This window comes from Zingiber officinale, chromosome 11B (genome assembly GCF_018446385.1).
Source record: "Zingiber officinale cultivar Zhangliang chromosome 11B, Zo_v1.1, whole genome shotgun sequence".
Classification (NCBI taxonomy): Eukaryota; Viridiplantae; Streptophyta; class Magnoliopsida; order Zingiberales; family Zingiberaceae; genus Zingiber; species Zingiber officinale.
This window is the reverse complement of record NC_056007.1, coordinates 87,798,614-87,817,299: the sequence shown is the minus strand read 5'-3', so window position 1 is coordinate 87,817,299 and position 18,686 is coordinate 87,798,614. Positions and strand designations below refer to the sequence as shown.

Here is an 18,686-nt window from a genome sequence, read left to right as displayed (position 1 = left end):
AGCGGCAGGAGGGGAGGTTCCGGCGAAGCCGGTAGCAAGAGTGTGGGTTCCGGCTGTCTATGCAAGGGGAGGTGGTGCCTCCTTGGCTGGCTCCTGCGATAGTAGGAGGAGGAAGAGAAGAGACTGTGGCAAGCAGCTCCGGCGAGAGGAGGAGGAGTGGAATGGCCTGCTGGAAGTAGAAAGGGAAGGAGCAGCCGGCGACCGGCATCCTCGTTGGTGAGAGCTGTGGAAAGGCAGAAGACAACCTTCTCCTTGGCGGCGGCAGCCCAAAACCCACAAACTAGCCCCCTTTTGAGCTTAGGCCAACGGAAGAAAAAATAGAGAGAGAGAGGAGAGGAGACGTTGGCCGGAAGAGGAAGAAGAAGAGGATGGCCAAAGGTCGGCGTCGCGCCGGCGAGTACCGTCGGAGGAAGAAGATGCCCTCCCCCCTTTTTTCCTTGGCCGCGGACCGAAAGCACAGAGAAGGACCCCCGTGAACAGTACCCTCCCCCTCCTTTAATGCCCTACACAGTGAAAAGACCCTATTGCCCCTCTCCTTTCCTCAAACTCCCTCTATGCCCCTCATCCATATCCGTATCAGTATATTTAAAAGAAAAAACTATATAGATTAATAAAAATGTGCATATAATATACCATGCCCTTTTTAATTGTGACACAAATTGGATGGAGGTCCTTTCCACAGGAGCTTACTGAGGATTAGGGAGGATAGTTACCTTGTTAGTATAAATTGTAAAGCCTTCTATTATGTTGCATTTGAAAATTATGAATGTATTGGATCACAAACACATAATATACTTTGATTATATTTTTTATTCCACAGATAGATTTTATGTTATCATAAACTACAATTCTATGAACTATAAAATTTATCATATTATAATTTTATATATAATTTTTATAATCCACAAGGACCATGATAGGGTGATGAAAAGGGGGCTCTATCGAAAATAGGTCAAAGTAAGAAAGAATGATTAATATGAAAGTCAAAATAAAAAAGATATGGTCCATAAATCAGGCGAAGACGATCGAGCGGAGTAGCAAAGCTAGATGAACGACATGCCTTGTCCGAGCGGGCAGTTAAGGCAGGATGGCATGGCTAGTCTCTAAAAACCCACGTCGAAACAATAGAGACAACAGTAAATTCCCCAGACCATCAGCTCGACCGACCAGACGGCACGTCCGATCGGATGAAAACCAACCCTCCAGCAATAAGAACAGTCAAGTGAAAGGAGATTGATTTGTTCAACATGGTCAATCGGGAATAGTCATTCCAAGCGGGGGTTGATAGGTCAATAGTGGGTCCTACCTACATATCCCCTCATACTCTTTTAGATGTTTGTATCACTGATAACAGAACATGTCCAACAGGTGAATCGTACTTTAGAAGTTTTCAGCTTATCACATCAGAGATTTACATGTTCGCTTAAGGAGGAGTATCAGAGATATTTTTTGACTTGTCTTTTTTATAGCACTTTGGAAAACGTGCATACGCTTTGTGATATGTACGCAGACACTACAGTGATACTATAAAAGGGAGTTATCATCTACAGGTGGAGGTATGCATAACTTCGTTATTTCACATGCTCTTTGCTACAGTATTCTTATTATTCTTCATCTGAAACTGACTTCAGCGTCGGATGATCAACTCGAGGAACCCTTTCCCGGCCTGGCACTAACGCCTTTTGTGGAACCGCCACATCTGCGACCCCCCTAGAGTCGGTCCTACGGATATGGAGGGAAGTAAATGCAGGTACACAGTTGAAAGTGCATGGCAGAGATATTAACCCCAGACCGTGACTCCCCGAGGATCGAACCCTGGACCTCTCAACCACAAGACCATCCACCCCCAATTTTGCTACGCCCTGGGGACTGACACTAACGTCTTTTGTGTTGAAGAGTCACGTGGAGTCTTCGTCCCATCAACCTTCTAGCCACATCCTCAGCTTATCATCTTCTCCGCTTGCCGATAAGAATAAATCACATATAAAATATAAAATTATATTAATTGATGTATGAAACATTAATACTGAGAAGATTAGCATAACCATTTTTTTTAACAAAGTCGTTTGTATTATAGTGGTGAGTATTCACCTACCAGATGAGGTCATAAGTTCAAATCAAAGAAAGTTATTTTGTCTCTTGGGACGTATATGATAAAATTGAAATGATACAGAAACCCCTTGTGCAAAGATGATGCCCATAACTTTGAGAAATGGTCCATTTTTTTTTATTTTGGTTGGCGCAGATTGTATCTATATGAATGTTTAGCTTAAGTAAATTTTGAATGCAAAATATTTAATTGGATATTCCACTTTCTTCGTATAAAAGATCACTATGCTAACTAAGACAAAATGTCTCTTGATTTTTCTACTTTGTTGGTGTTGGTTCAAGGCTGATGACAATGAAGAATAAATGTTGATGATAATGGAGATTGAATACTGAAGATAATGGAGATTAAATGAGTTTTAATGGTCTAGAGTTAATGGTATCCTTTCATTTGTCTTGTTGTCTTTTCATTTCTTTTTGTTTTGTCTATTTAAGGTTCGTGATGTAATGGTTTCTAAAAATCTATCTATCGAAAATTCAGAAAAAAAAAAACATTTGCTCAAAGATTGTTCGAGTGTTCTTAAGTTTTGGTTCGTTTCGTCCTGCAGAAGGTTGCGCTACAGAAGCTAGCGTCTGCAGAAGGTTATGTTGTTCTCTGTCTTGCTTCAGATATTGATGCAGGTTTAATTGTTTCCACAAAGTGAAATCTACAAGTGGTATCAGAGCACTTAGTGATCTTTCGGGAGCTGTGGAAGTCTTGTGAAGTTTTTGGAAGGTTGTTTCTATCCTACAGAAGGAGATGGAAGCAAGCGGAAGCGATTTTTCTTCTACGACACCTCTTGTGTTTGATGGGGAGAACTATCAAGTGTGGGCGGTGAAGATGAGCACTTTCATGGAGGGTAGTGACTTGTGGGAAGCAGTGAAGGATGATTATGAAGTGACCCCACTCCCCGACAATCCTACAATCAATCAAATACGGTTTCACAAGGAAAGTATCACAAGGAAGGCGAAGGCGAAGTCGTGCCTTTATGCTGCAGTGTCACCTTTTATATTCAACAGGATCATGAAATTTCCAACCGCGAAGGATATTTGGAATTTTCTAAAGATTGAGTACGAAGGTGATGAGAAGATAAGAGGTATGAAGGCTTTGAATTTGATGCGGGAGTTCGAGAGACAACAAATGAAGGAGAATGAGGTTGTGAAGGATTTTTCAGATAGATTGATCAATCTGGCTAACTGAATCAGAGTTCTGGGCAGAGATATGAAGGATGATTGGATCATACAGAAGATTTTAGTGTCATTGCCTGATCCGGCAGTAAGAATGGGAGTCCTCATTTAGCAGAGTCAACGTCACGTGGAGGTCAAAAGGTAAAAGGCCAACCAGAAGCTTGGCCGAGCGGATAATGATGGTGACGACCAGCTGAAGCTTCCGAGCGGAAGCAATACACCCCGGCGAGAAGTCGGAGTTCCGACGCTCAGGATGAACAGTATAGTAGTGCCGAGCGGATGGCCCGCTCGGCCGAAGGAATAAAGTATCAACACTGCGAACAATCCAGAGCACATGACCAGGAATACCCCGAACGGACGTATACTTTAGTCCGGTCGGACGTGATGGGACTGCCGAGCGGCATGCCGCTCGGTGCGGAAACAGAAGGGCTAGAATGACAAGACAGAAGATTATGCTATCTCATCAGAAGATTATGCTATCTCATCAGAAGATTATGCTGTCCCATCAGACACGTGCGCGGACTGTAGCAGTAAGGGGTCAGACAAGCTCCTCTGACAAGTCCATACTGGGTATGGGCTGAGGACACGTGTGTGCCTCGGTGTATGTGCATCAGCCTCCTCAGAGCTCTATATAAGAGCCCGCAGACTTCGCCGGAGGTATGGAAAAACTCTGATCTTCGGAGCTATTTCATCGTCTTCTTCTTGCCTGACTTGAGCGTCGGAGGGTCGTCACCGGGGACCCCTCCCCGGCCCGACTTCTGTGCAGGTTTGCCGGAGGTCTGTACAGCTGGTCGGAGATAGAGGAGAGCGCCACGTGCCCAGTGTTCGTCGATTCAGCGACTCGGACAGGATCAGATTGGCGCCGTCTGTGGGAACGCGCTTGTATCCGAGCGGAATAGATGGACGAGGCTGGATGACCTCACACCGTGATGCTCTCCCAGGAGAGGCCCGACGCTCTAATTGAGGCAAGAGCAGCTAAGCTCGTGGAGCAACAGAAACAGAAGGCTCAAGCTGAGCGGACCGACCGGAGCAACAGGCGAAATGGGGGCAAAATGGGGGCCCGACCGGAATTCAAGTGGGAGCAACGCCTGCCCCGATATCGGTCCGACGAGGAAGCCTTGATGAGTTTCGACAAGTATATATATTCTTCTCACTCCACGGGTATTTGGGAGTCAAGAAATTGGGTCAGATCCCTTGCTGGTCGGCAGGTCAATTCTTCAATTATTTCTGTTGCTCATAAATTTGTAGTTTCTTGAGTAAAAACTCCCGTGCCGCTCGGCCTGGAGTGTATTAGCCGAGCCAAAGGCTCGATGGGATAAATCCCGTGTCGCTCGGCCGGGAGTAAATAAACCGAGCCCAAGGCTTGATGGGAAGCCCGTGCCGCTCGGCCGGGAGTATGTTAGCCGAGCCCCGAGCTCGATAGGAAAACCCCGTGCCGCTCGGCCGGGAGTGTATTAGCCGAGCCCAAGGCTCGATGGGAAGCCCGTGCCGCTCGGCCGGGAGTGTATTAGCCGAGCCAAAGACTCGATGGGAAAACCCCGTGCCGCTCGGCCGGGAGTGTATTAGCCGAGCCAAAGGCTCGATGGGAAGCCCGTGCCGCTCGGCCGGGAGTAAATAAACCGAGCCAAAGGCTCGATGGGAAAACCCCGTCTCGCTCGGCCGGGAGTAAATAAACCGAGCCAAAGGCTCGATGGGAAGCCCGTGCCGCTCGGCCGGGAGTGTATTAGCCGAGCCAAAGGCTCGATGGGAAGCCCGTGCCGCTCGGCCGGGAGTGTATTAGCCGAGCCAAAGGCTCGATGGGAACCCCGTGCCGCTCGGCCGGGAGTAAATAAACCGAGCCAAAGGCTCGATGGGAACCCCGTGCCGCTCGACCGGGAGTAAATAAACTGAGCCAAAGGCTCGATGGGAAGCCTGTGCCGCTCGGCCAGGATCATATTAACCGAGCCCCGAGCTCGATGGGAAGACCCCGTGCCGCTCGGCCGGAGGTAAATTATCTGAGCCAAGCGCTCGACGATTAAGGCCCCGAGCTGCTCAGCCGGAGGTATAGTATCTGAAGGCCCCGTGCCGCTCGGCCGGAGGTAAATTATCTGAGCCAAGCGCTCGACGACGAAGGCCCCGAGCTGCTCAGCCGGAGGTATAGTATCTGAAGGCCCCGTGCCGCTCGGCCGGAGGTAAATTATCTGAGCCAAGCGCTCGACGATGAAGGCCCCGAGCTGCTCAGCCGGAGGTATAGTATCTGAAGGCCCCGTGCCGCTCGGCCGGAGGTAAAATTATCTGAGCCAAGCGCTCGACGACGAAGGCCCCGAGCTGCTCAGCCGGAGGTATAGTATCTGAAGGCCCCGTGCCGCTCGGCCGGAGGTAAATTATCTGACGACGAAGGCCCCGAGCTGCTCAGTCGGAGGTATAGTATCCGAAGGCCCCGTGCCGCTTGTCCGGAGGTAAATTATCTGAGCCAAGCGCCCGAGCTGCTCAGCCGGAGGTATAGTATCCGAAGGCCCCGTGCCGCTCGGCCGGAGGTAAATTATCTGAGCCAAGCGCTCGACGACGAAGGCCCCGAGCTGCTCAGCCGGAGGTATATTGTACGAGCCAAAGGCTCAATTCCGAAGACCCTGTGCCGTTCGGCCAGGTAAACGTTGTCCAAATTAGGCTTAAAAGCCCGACGAGCTCCGTTGTTAAAGATCGTGAGCCGCGCCGACCGGCTATAAATATCCGCGCCGACGAGCTCCGTCGTTAAAAATCGAGAGACGGTCCGGCGTCTATAAACCCTCCGGCCGGGAAACCGGGAGACGGTCCGGCGTCTATAAACCCTCCTACGGAAACCGGAGACGAGCCGCCTATAAATCCCGAGGTAAGACCGACGAGCTCCGTTAAAGATCGAGAGTCACGCCGACCGGCTATAAATATCTGCGCCGACGAGCCCCGTCGTTAAAGATTGAGAGCGCTACCGACCGGCTATAAATATCCGCTACCGACGAGCTCCGCGTTAAAATCGAGACGGTCCGGCCTATAAACCCTCCGGAAACCGGAGACGGTCCGCCTATAAATTAAACCCTCCGGAAACCGGAGACGGTCCGGCTTATAAATTAAACCCTCCTACGGAATCGGAGACGGTCCGGCCTATAAACCTCCTACGGAAACCGGAGACGAGGCCTATAAATCCTCGAGGAAGACCGACGAGCCTCGTCGTTAAAGATCGAGAGCCGCTCCGACCGGCTATAAATATCCGCGCCGACGAGTTCCGTCGTTAAAGATCGAGAGTCGCGTCGACCGGCTATAAATATCCGCGCCGACGAGCTCCGTCGTTAAAGATCGAGAGCCGCGCCGACCGGCTATAAATATCCGCGCCGTCGAGCTCCGACGTTAAATATCGAGAGACGAGCCGACGTCTATAAATCCCCGAGCAGAAGACCGGCTATAAATACCCGCGCTGACGAGCTCCGTCGTTAAAAATCGAGAGACGGTCCGGCATCTATAAGCCCTCCGGCCGGGAAACCGGGAGACGAGCCGGCGTCTATAAATCCCCGAGCAGAAGACCGATAAGCTCCGTCGTTAAAGATCGAGGGCCGCGCCGACCGGCTATAAATGTCCGCGCCGACGAGCTCCGTCGTTAAAAAACGAGAGCCGCGCCGACCGGCTATAAATATCTACGCCAACGAGTTCCGTCGTTAAAGATCGAGAGCCGCGCCGACCGGCTATAAATATCCGCGCCGTCGAGCTCCGACGTTAAATATCGAGAGACGAGCCGGCGTCTATAAACGTCCGAGCGGAAGGATAAGACAACGTACGGCCGTTCGACTCGCTTATCAAAAATACTTCGACAGAAGTCCCCTTTCGAGCACAAGAAAGGAGGGACGATGGCGTTGACGGAGGCCGTAATTACCGCCTCATCGGCCGAGCGGATAATGATTTCCTGGAAGAGCCGTTCGGCGAAACAATAGTCCAATCAGTCGGACTAATCGCCTCCTTCGACTAGACTTGAAGGGGAGGCAAGTGATCCGGCAGTAAGAATGGGAGTCCCCATTTAGCAGAGTCAACGCCACGTGGAGGTCAAAAGGTAAAAGGCCAACCAGAAGCTTGGCCGAGCGGATAATGATGGTGACGACCAGCTGAAGCTTCCGAGCGGAAGCAATACACCCCGGCGGGAAGTCGGGGTTCCGACGCTCAGGATGAACAGTATAGTAGTGCCGAGCGGATGGGCCGCTCGGCCGAAGGAATAAAGTATCAACACTGCGAACAATCCAGAGCACATGACCAGGAATACCCCGAACGGACGTATACTTTAGTCCGGTCGGACGTGATGGGACTGCCGAGCGGCATGCCGCTCGGTGCGGAAACAGAAGGGCTAGAATGGCAAGACAGAAGATTATGCTATCTCATCAGAAGATTATGCTGTCCCATCAGAGACGTGCGCGGACTGTAGCAGTAAGGGGTCAGACAAGCTCCTCTGACAAGCCCATACTGGGTATGGGCTGAGGACACGTGTGTGCCTCGGTGTATGTGCATCAGCCTCCTCAGAGCTCTATATAAGAGCCCGCAGACTTTGCCGGAGGTATGGAAAAACTCTGATCTTCGGAGCTATTTCATCGTCTTCTTCTTGCCTGACTTGAGCGTCGGAGGGTCGTCGCCGGGGACCCCTCCCCGGCCCGACTTCTGTGCAAGTTTGCCGGAGGTCTGTGCAGCTGGTCGGAGATAGAGGAGAGCGCCACGTGCCCAGCGTCCGTCGATTCAGCGACTCGGACAGGATCATTGCCAGAAAGGTTTGAAGCTACGATTGCCTCTCTAGAGAACACCAAGGATCTATCCGATATAAGGTTGGCGAAGTTGTTGAGTGCATTAGAAGCTCAAGAACAAAGAAGGTTGATGAGAAGGGAAGTTCCCGTAGAAGCCATGGAAGGAGCCTTACCAGCAAGGTCTAAGATGAGAGCTTCTGGAAGAGAAAAGAAGTCTTGGAACCAACAGAAAGGGAATGCAGAAGGTTCAAGCAGTAACAAAGGTCATGCTGAACAGAGGCATCCTTCTGAGAGTGGTTCTGCTTATCAGAGAGAAAGGTTTGATTCTTGCAAACATTGTGGAGGCACAAGTCATCCACATTACAAGTGTTGGAGGAGGCCAGACGTGAAGTGCAATAATTGTCATAAGTTTGGGCATATTGCAAGGTTTTGTCAGGAGAAAGATTCTCGGCAAGATGCTACAGAAGGTGCTGTAAATAACGAGGTAGAGTTGATGTTTACAACATCTTGTTTTGCTACAGGTGTGACTCATAGAAGTTGGTTGGTGGATAGCGGATGTACCCATCACATGTCGTATGATGAGAAGTCATTTGTAAATTTAGATCGAAGTTTCTATGCTAAAGTGAAGATTGGAAATGGTGATTACATCGATGTTGAAGGAAGAGGAGATGTAGTCGTTGATGGTCTAAAAGGTAGAAAGTTGATAAGTGATGTATTGTATGTACCTAAGATTGATCAAAATCTTTTAAGTGTTGGTCAACTCGTGCAGAAGGGGTACAAGGTGATGCTCGAAGAAGGATTATGTTTGATAGCAGATTCTTCTGGGAAGGATACTCAAGATTCAGATGAAAAACAAGAGCTTCTCCTTTGATCCCATGTCACGGGGTCAGCAAGCTATGGTGGCCCAAGATAACGAAGCAGAACTTCGGCACAAAAGCCTGGGGCATTTCCACAGCAAGGGCATAGAGTTTCTACAGAAGAATGATATGGCAGTTGGATTTCCAATTCTACAGTAGAAGGATACATCTGACTATAGAACGTGTGTGCTTGGAAAGCAGACGAGGCTTCCTTTTGAGAGTTCGAGCTGGAGAGCCAGTGGGAAGCTACAGCTTATTCACACAGATGTTTGTGGACCTATGTCGGAGGTTTCTTTAAATGGTTGTAAGTATTGTATCATTTTTATAGATGATTTCTCTAGAAGCTGTTGGATTTACTTATTGAAGACTAAGTCTGAGGTTGCAGAGACATTTGAGAAGTTTAAGAAGCAAGTTGAAAATGAGTGTGGTAGATCCATACAGATTGTGAGATCTGGCAATGGGACAGAGTATACTTCTGCTACTTTGAGGTCCATTTGTGAAGAATCTGGAGTGCAGCATCAGTTTACTGTACCCTATTCCCCACAACAAAATGGTGTGAGTGAGAGAAAGAACAGAAGCATCATGGAGATGGCAAGATGCATGATGCAAGAGAAGGATATGCCAAAAAAGTTTTGGGCAGAAGCTGCGAATACTGCAATGTTTCTGCAGAATAGACTTCCTACAAAGTCAGTAAGTATGAAGACACCTCATGAGGCTTGGTATGGGGTCAAACCGATCATGAAGAATCTAAAGGTGTTTGGATGTGTGTGTTATACACATATTCCTTAAGTGAAAAGAGATAAGTTGGACCAGAAGGCAGAAGTTGGGATCTTCATTGGTTATAGTATGCAATCAAAGGCTTATAGAATTTATCAACCACATAATGGAAAGGTAATTATGAGCAGAGATGTTAAGTTCTTTGAAGAAGAAAAGTGGATATGGTCGGGCAGAGAATCAGTCTCTGAGCATACGCCAGAGATGCCTGTTTTGGTGGAACGAAATTCTGAGGAGCAGAATGCTGAGGGACCAGAGATGTCTGTTTTGGTGGAACGGAATTCTGAGGAGCGGAATGCTGAGGGATAGAACATCGAGCAGCAACTCAGTTCTGAACAAAATGTTGATGATACACCAATAAGAGGTACGAGATCATTAACTGATGTTTATGAAAGATGTAATGTTACAGTAATGGAACTTGCTAGTTTTGAGGATGCAAAGAAAGACAGAAGGTGGCTAGCTGCAATGCAGGAGGAGCTAGCTATGTTTGAAAAGAATGAAACTTGAGAACTTATGGATATACCACATGACAGAAAGGTCATTGGAGTAAAATGGGTTTACAGAATGAAGTTAAACCCAGATGGTTCTGTGAACAAGCATAAAGCTAGGCTTGTTGTGAAGGGCTACTCTCAAGTTTGGGGAGTAGATTATTCAAAGACCTTTGCTTCTGTGGCGAGACTAGATACAATCAGGATGATACTATCAATTGCAGCTGAAAAGGAATGGAAGGTATTCCAACTTGATGTAAAATCTGCATTTCTTAATGGTATTTTGCAGGAGGAGATTTATGTTGAGCAGTCATAAGGGTTTTGTGTAGCAGAGCCTGAACAAAAGGTGTACAAGTTGAAGAAGGCTCTGTATGGCTTAAAGCAAGCTCCTAGAGCTTGGTATAGTAAGATTGATGATTATTTTACTGAGTTGGGGTTTGAAAGAAGTCAAAGTGAGCATACTCTGTATGTTAGGAAGGTTGATCTGAGTGTAATTATTATTTCCTTGTATGTAGATGATCTTTTGGTTACAGGAAATGATCAGAAGCTCATACAGAAGATGAAGCAGAGTCTAATGCAGATGTTTAAGATGACAGATTTGGGAGAGATGACATTTTTTCTTGGCATGGAGGTGAATCAAATTCCAGGAGAGATCTTTATTTATCAGAAGAAGTATGTGAGAGAGATTCTAAAGAGATTCCGGATGGAGGAGTGCAAGAGTGTAGCAACTCCTATGACACAGAAGGATAAACTGAGCAAAAGTGATGGTTCTGCACCTGCAGACAATGCATTCTACATAAGTTTGGTCGGATGTCTGATGTACTTGACAACAACTCGGCCGGATATCCTTTTCCAGTAAGTATACTTTCAAGATTTATGCATTATGCTAGTGAAGCGCACATGATAGCAGCGAAGAGGGTACTTAGATATCTTAAGGGGACGAGTTCCTATGGAATAAGGTACAGAAGGTCCAACAAGTTTGAGCTCTATGGATTTTCTGATAGTGATTGGGCAGGTTCTGTAGATGATATGAAGAGTACTTCAGTGTTTTTCACTAGGATCAGCTTGTTTCTCATGGTGTTCGAAGAAACAAGAAATTGTAGCTCAATCGACTGCAGAAGCTGAGTTTGTTGCGGCAACAAGTGTTGTGAATCAAGCTATTTGGTTGAGGAAGCTTCTGAATGATATGAGTTACATAATGGAGAAGGAAACGAAAGTCTCTGTTGATAACCAAGCTGCATTGGCGATCTCAAAGAATCCAGTTTTTCATGGTAAAACAAAACACTTTAATGTGAAGTATTATTATCTTAGAGAAGTACAACAGATAGGAGAAGTAGAATTGATCTACTGTACTACAGAAGATCAATTAGCCGATATCTTCACCAAGTCTTTTCACCAGAGCAGATTTGTGTGGCTTCGAGAGAAGATTGGAGTGTCTATCAGCGTTTGATCCAAGGAGGAGTTTGTTGGTGTTGGTTCAAGGCTGATGACAATGGAGAATAAATATTGATGATAATGGAGATTGAATACTGAAGATAATGGAGATTAAATGAGTTTTAATGGTCTAGAGTTAATGGTGTCCTTTCATTTGTCTTGTTGTCTTTTCATTTCTTTTTGTTTTATCTATTTAAGGTTCGTGATGTAATGGTTTCTAAAAATCTATCTATCGAAAATCCAGAAAAAAAACATTTGCTCAAAGATTGTTCAAGTGTAAATAAGTTCTGGTTCATTTCGTCCTGCAGAAGGTTGCGCTACAGAAGCTAGCGTCTGCAGAAAGTTCTGTTGTTCTCTGTCTTGCTTCTGTTGTAGTTTCTGATATTGATACAGGTTTATTTCCGTCTAATGAAAACCTACCTACTTTATCTTACAATGGGACGATAATATTAAGTCACTTGGAATAAATTATATCACCTTTTATTTTATATATATATATAAAAGTAAAAGTTAAAAGAATATCTTTTATTTTTTTTTATTGAAATCATCCAAATTTGTTATCAAAATAGTATTTCATTCCATCTCAATTTACTTTTATAAGTATCTCTATTTTTAGTTTTATTATAGTAATTACAGAATTACACCAATTAGATAATAATAATAGCTACGAACCATAAATATTATACAATTATAACAACTACAATCTTATATCTCATAACTACTATAACTATATACCATAGTTATTTCAATATAATATTGATCAAAATAAATTGTTTATATTATAGTAACTATGATTCATAGCTACTATAATATAATGTTGATTAGTGTTAATATGAAATGTTTAGGTTGTAACGTTATAAACTATAACTATTATCAGTCTTAATCATAATTAAAATACTCCTATTATAATAGCTATGAATCATAATTAATAGTTCTCGGGACTATGATGTCATGGTATGATATTCAGATTGTCATCGATCTCCAACTATGATATATTTGTAGGTGTCTTTTAATAATTTCAATAAATCTTTTAAGTTTTACTTAATAAAATCATGATATATAAAATATGCAATTTTGTTATTTAAACTAATATTTAAATGAAATAATTGTGAAATAGGACTTCATAAAATAGTTTGCCTAAAAATTGGGTTTCTAAGTTGATTTAGATTGGCATAGGACTTCATAAAATATAAAATGTCAATTTTCTTTTTTTTAAAAAAATGGGGAAAAAAGAAAAACATGAAATCGGAAAAGGGCATGTTTTTCAATTTTCGCTTATGTTTTTTTTTATTTGAGAAAAAAAAAAAGTTCTTGCAACTTATAATTCACTTTTGCACGCAGGACCTTGAAGGAAACAGGAAGCAGATCTGCAAGCAGAGATCTGATACGACTTCCGTTTTCCAACGTGCTGATTCGCCATGGAAGTCCAGATGAGGAGCCCATCCGGAAGAGCAGATGGAGAAGAGGAGGAGGCGACGACAGTGTCGGCGCTTCGACTCCTCCCCTTTGCTGGGACCGCGCAGCAGCACTACGTCTCCGAGCTCCTCTCGTTTACCCTTGATCGCCTGCACAAGGTAATTCCTCCTCCTCGGTCTTTCAATTGTGGTGTCAGATCTGGTAAAGACGTGGTGACTTTGCAGGAGCCGGAGCTTCTTCGCATCGATGCGGAGCGCATTCGGAGGCAGATGCAGGAGGTGGCCGTCGGTAACTACCGTGCCTTCATTGCCGCGGCAGATGCCGTCTCCTTCATCAAGGAGCAGCTTTCTGGATTCGATAAACACCTTGATTCTTTGGTACCCTTTTAACACCTCCTGTAAACCCTATTTTTGTCGCTGTGCATTCGAGGCCCTGCTCAATCTCTTGTAACCCTTGGTACTTTAGGTGCTAGCATTCTTGAATAAGTAGGAGCGGGCTTGAACAACACCATGTGCATAACATATACGATGTGAAACAACGTCTGTCTAATTCTAGGTTTGCATTATTTTACTCTCGTCTGCCATTTGGGACTTTGAGTAGCAATTGCATACCTTTGTGGTATTGAAAAACTGCAACCTTCGAGAACATATAGATACATTTGGTTTTGAATCATCTTCGTACTGATACAATCTTGTTCACTGGTGTGAATTCACATATTTCTTCTCTGGATAACTATTCACCTATGAATTCACAGATAACTTAGTGTCTACCTTGCTTTAAATTATATAGTGATAGAAAGTATGCTCGATGCTATATTGATTTGGTTACATATGGGTCACAACAATATTAATTGTGACTCCAAAATGATACACGGTTATTTTAGGTGGCATCCCAACCTGTACACATAGGTTGATCTGAGCCACTCCTTTCACACTGGAGTTGGTACCAAAATCTCTCCCTTTAAACTGAACTGTCTCAAGACCATGAGGGCAAGGGGTAACTGGAAGAGGGTAGACTTAAGTCTAGCAAAGCATGCACGTATACCGGAGGGGTGCAAAGGAAATACTGAAGTATATAAGGAGAGTCAATTTTCCTTTCAATTAAAGTCTGCCTACTCCTTGTTAAAATCAGCAGAATATCATGCTTGCTTGAGAAGCCAAAACTGATTTGTTTTTTCTTCTTCTCACTTTAGTAAATTGCAGAAATACTTGTCAATTATGTAATTAAGTTCTGCACAAATATGGTTTTAGGGGATAGGAAGTAGAGTAGGGTTTCATTCTTGTTATATACTTGTTGCAGATAACAGAGATCCCAAATCTTACAGCTGGTTGCACAGAGTTTATTGAATCAGCACAGCAAATTTTGGAGGAAAGGAAGTTCAACCAGACGCTACTTGCGCATCACAGCACTTTGCTTGATTTGCTTGAAATCCCCCAGCTAATGGACACGTATGCACACATTCTCTAAATTAAACTTTAGTTTATGTGCCTAGTATGATTCCTAGTATCTATCTTGTTGGTTCTTTGGCTGTACCCATGCAAATCTTGATCATTTAAAATCATGGCCACAACATTTTTGATATGATGTGCATACCTCAACTTTAGATCTGTTATTATTCATTTCTTAAGGCACTACATTTGACATATGGAAATGCCCATTCTTCAATCATGCTTTTTTTCCCCAAATTACACCTTTTGTTTAGGGCCTATTAACTTGGGCAGATATGCTGGTAGATGGTTAGTAGATAGGATGGGTTATTTATATTTGTGCAGATGATAAGCCCTTCTCATCCTTTGTTTTTTGTCCATCCAAATTTGGAGTACCGAGTACATATAGATGATCACGCAGCATACCAATCACCCATACTCTAATCATATGCTTATTTGGTGAATCTATGTTAATTGCTGTAAAATGTAATCATGCATTCATGTGTTCCAGATGTATAAGGAATGGCAACTATGAGGAAGCCCTTGATCTTGAAGCTTTTGTCAGCAAGTTGTCAAAAATGCATGTCGAGTAAGTCTCTCTCTGATTCAAAACTTGCACCATTGTTATTGAGTAATGAAATAGTCTGCTGGTTTCATTCATGATAATACCTATGCATTGATATTTGGAATGAAGGTTGCCTGTCATTCAGGCATTGGAAGCAGAAGTTAGAAAGACGATGCAATCTATGCTATCCCAGCTTCTTCAGAAACTTCGTTCAAACATTCAGGTTTTGTCTAAACATTTTAAGATCTCTCTAGTGTTTTATAGTGCATCATGTTGGTTCATTCCATTTTACTTGTCTCATATCTTCTGAAAGACAATTCCTTTCATTGGAATCACATAACTAAGTTCTTGAAAACTAAAATGTCATACAGTTGCCTGAATGTCTGCGGATTGTTGCGCATCTTCGTCGAATAGGAGCATTCACTGAATCTGAGTTACGTTTGCAGGTATGGTTTCTCTTTTCCTATTCCATTTTCTGTTGTTGTGTTGTTAGCTTATGCAGTAAAAATGGCTTCTGATTGCTGAAGTAGACAAATATTAGTCTGAACTATATATTTTTAATCTATTGACATACATCATATGAAAACTTATGGAGTTTGTATATTAGAGATGTTGCTGAAGAAGATAGTTCTCTTCCATTGTGAGCGAATACAGGATTTTGTGCCTCCAACATCCCAGAATGTTTTGATTTGTTTGTGATAGAATACTTAGGAACAAATAAATATTTGGGGTTTACAAGTTTCAATTACCTTTGAAAGACTATGGTGTAATAACTGGTAATCAATGACTTTCATGAACCTTTCTTCTAAATTTTGAATTTTTGAATGGTTGATAAAGATAAAGAGTATGTTTGTTTGAGTGCTAATTTTGGCTTATTTGATGTGGCTCTGGAGATGTACAAATTATGCAGATCAATTAAGTGTTTGCTTTTTAACTGAACTATGCATTTTTATCCCATTTGTTGCTTGAACAGTTTTTGAGGTGCAGAGAGACGTGGCTTTCTGGAATTCTGGATGACTTAGACCAGAGAAATGTTTATGAGTACTTGAAAGGGATGGTCAGTTGCCACAGGACGCATCTATTTGATGTTGTTAACCAATATAGGGCTATCTTCAACAATGATAAATCTGGGAGTGAGGAGAACTATGATGGTGGACTTCTTTTCAGTTGGGCCATGCATCAAATAAGAAATCACCTAAGCACTCTAGAAGCTATGCTTCCCAAAATCACTGAAGGTGGATCCTTGTCAAATATTCTTGATCAGTGTATGGTGAGTCCATTTCTGCAATTGATAGTTCTTTTTTTTTCCAATTTTATAACACCAAGCGCTTAAGGAAGTTCTTTGTTAGACATTTAGAGCTTCTTTGGCATTCCAATTTTCATTTACAACCTTTTACCTCTTTTGGCTGTTGCTTGTTTACAAACTTTGAATTTCAAGTTTCAACTGCTTCCATGTGTTCTTCTGTATGTGAGTTTAACATATTGCTAGCTTTTGCTGCATTCAGTACTGTGCAATGGGCCTGGGCTTAGTTGGACTTGATTTTAGAGGCTTGCTTCCTCCACTTTTTGAAGGGTAAATGAGCAACTCTTTATCACTCAATTTAGTAATGAATTATAAATGTATTATTTTGTATCATTGACATTCTCATCAATCACAGTGCAGTCATCAACTTATTCTCAAAGAATATGAGTACTGCAGTCAAGAATTTTCAGGTACCTGGGCAACCTTTGCATGAGCTTATGACTTGGCATATATACCTTCTCAAGTTCTGATTGCTGAACTTAATTTGTAAATTCCTTTCCTTTTGGTTTTAGTTGAAATTAATTCCCTTGTCAATAATGCTTTGTTAAATTCTGGCTACCTGCATAGAAATTTGGTCTGTTTTTGCTACTTAGACTTCATCAACAGTATTATTTTTTTCAGAAACCTTCAAATGCTATATTTAGTGATTAAATTAAAACTGTTGGCATTGGGTTGATTATCCTTCCTGATTATCCTGCATAGCATTATGGCCTATAAATGTGTGTGTGCCCTATTTCAGAAAGCTTTACGGAAAGTACCATCCCTAAATAATTTACTATCACTGAAAAGAAAGTTTCTAGTGAAAGGACTTAAGCAACTTTTCTGGTATTTGTAGATTGTCTTAGATTCGCACCGTTGGGTCCCTTTGCCATCCGTTGGCTTTGCAAGTAATGGATCAATGGATGAAAGCAATGATGATGTAGCACCACCCTCTGCACTGATGGAGCATCCACCTATAGCCATTTTTGTCAATGGTAAGCATAAGCACTTGTTGATAACATTCATTGTTGATCTTGTTTCTTTGCACTGGAAGTTTACTAAATACCTTGTGGCAGTACAATCATATGCAGATGATTCATTTTACTATGCAGAAGAAGTTGCAGCTTAGGGCTCTGCTTCTGCAGTTCTGTTGCAGCTGATATGTTATCTTGACACTGTACAGGTGTTTCTGCTGCTATGAACGAACTTCGACCATGTGCTCCAGTAAGCTTGAAGTACATTCTGGCTCAAGAGGTTGTCCAAGGCCTACAGGCAGTTTCTGACTCCTTGGTGAGGTACAATGCCATGCGGGTGCTCCGAGGAAACGAGTCTACTCTTTTTTTGTCTCTTTGTCGCGCTTTCGTGGAGGTTTGTTGAGTTCTTAATCGATATTAGCTTTTGTTCCGTGTTCTTCAATTGCATGACTGGCATTTGTGTTTCCCAGGTAGCTTTTCCATATTGTGCCACTTGTTTCAATCGCTGCTATCCAAATGGAGCATCCTTGATTATGGAGCACAGAAGTATGTTAGACTGTCTAAGTCTGCTGTTTGCGACCCCTCCTGTCAGAGGATTGAAAGATTCCTTGGTGAGCAAGGAAGCTAAGCAACCAGTGGAGGCCGTAGCCGTTGCCATAATGACCGACCATGAAGCTCCAGCCAATGGTGAAAAATCAGAGACAGACAATCACGCTGAAGAAATTGGCGCAGAAGTAGAGCCAACAAAGATACAAAGTGATCACTAGGTTATGATCTATATTTATCAATCAGATTGATCAATCCGGCTTTCAATCGTTTGGCAATGGTCTCAATCACATATATTTGAGATTGGAACTTGATATTTTTAGCGCTATAAATTTCTCTAGTTCGAGGTTATTGTTCAAAAAAAAAAATGTGGAGCAACTATCATCAATAGTTTAAATGTTTTTACCTCATACAATGTTCGTGCTGTGTGTTATTGGTTTTCTAGATTTCTAGTGTACGGTTCCAATGCTAGCCGAGGGGAAAGAGAGGAGAGGGGAGAGAATGAATCAAAGAGAGAATTCATAAATATTCTTGTAATTTTTTCCATACCGTTTCTCTTTCTTCGTCTTCCTATTCTCCATCAAAGCTAACCAAGCTATTTTAAAAGCCAATTTGTATCATTCTGCAATTTTTGTGTCAACTTCCAAGCTTTCAAAAAAACATAGAGTTGAATCCATACTTCAATGAAAGAAAAATACACCCCCTTTTTTCTACTTGACTCACATCTAGTATGTTGCAACGAATCTAGTTTGAAGATTTATCAGACTTTCCAGCTAAATGAACAACAAAATTTGTCTCAGAACATTAAATGGTTGAATTCCACAAATTTTCAACCGATGACTAATTAACATCCAAAACACCAACTGGTAATACTTGCTTTGAGTGGAAACTACCTAAAAGAATTAGGAAAAGAGAAACAG

General features: G+C 43.2%; 1 protein-coding gene and 1 pseudogene across 1 annotated transcript; both read left to right on the top strand.

The window, feature by feature from the left end:
• The first annotated feature begins 2,132 nt into the window (after window positions 1-2,132).
• On the top strand, window positions 2,133-2,227 carry LOC122035477 (annotated as a pseudogene).
• Window positions 2,228-12,886: 10,659 nt separating this feature from the next.
• LOC122034496 (conserved oligomeric Golgi complex subunit 8-like) lies at window positions 12,887-18,176 on the top strand. The gene is made up of 12 exons (XM_042593775.1): window positions 12,887-13,130; window positions 13,197-13,349; window positions 14,272-14,420; window positions 14,911-14,988; window positions 15,094-15,187; window positions 15,336-15,410; window positions 15,938-16,234; window positions 16,470-16,537; window positions 16,623-16,677; window positions 17,103-17,241; window positions 17,430-17,614; window positions 17,691-18,176. Exons 1-12 carry the CDS (start codon window positions 12,975-12,977, stop codon window positions 17,985-17,987), a joined length of 1,746 nt encoding a protein of 581 aa, XP_042449709.1. The 5' UTR covers window positions 12,887-12,974; the 3' UTR covers window positions 17,988-18,176.
• Window positions 18,177-18,686: the final 510 nt, after the last annotated feature.

What these genes read in the sequence shown, in the direction of transcription:
- LOC122034496 (XM_042593775.1), top strand. Translation starts at nt 12,975, where the DNA reads ATGGAAGTCCAGATGAGGAGCCCATCCGGAAGAGCAGATGGAGAAGAG. An exon ending in TTGTCAAAAATGCATGTCGA is followed by an intron (nt 14,989 to 15,093) that starts GTAAGTCTCTCT and finishes TTTGGAATGAAG; the next exon opens with GTTGCCTGTCATTCAGGCAT. An exon ending in AACTTCGTTCAAACATTCAG is followed by an intron (nt 15,188 to 15,335) that starts GTTTTGTCTAAA and finishes AATGTCATACAG; the next exon opens with TTGCCTGAATGTCTGCGGAT.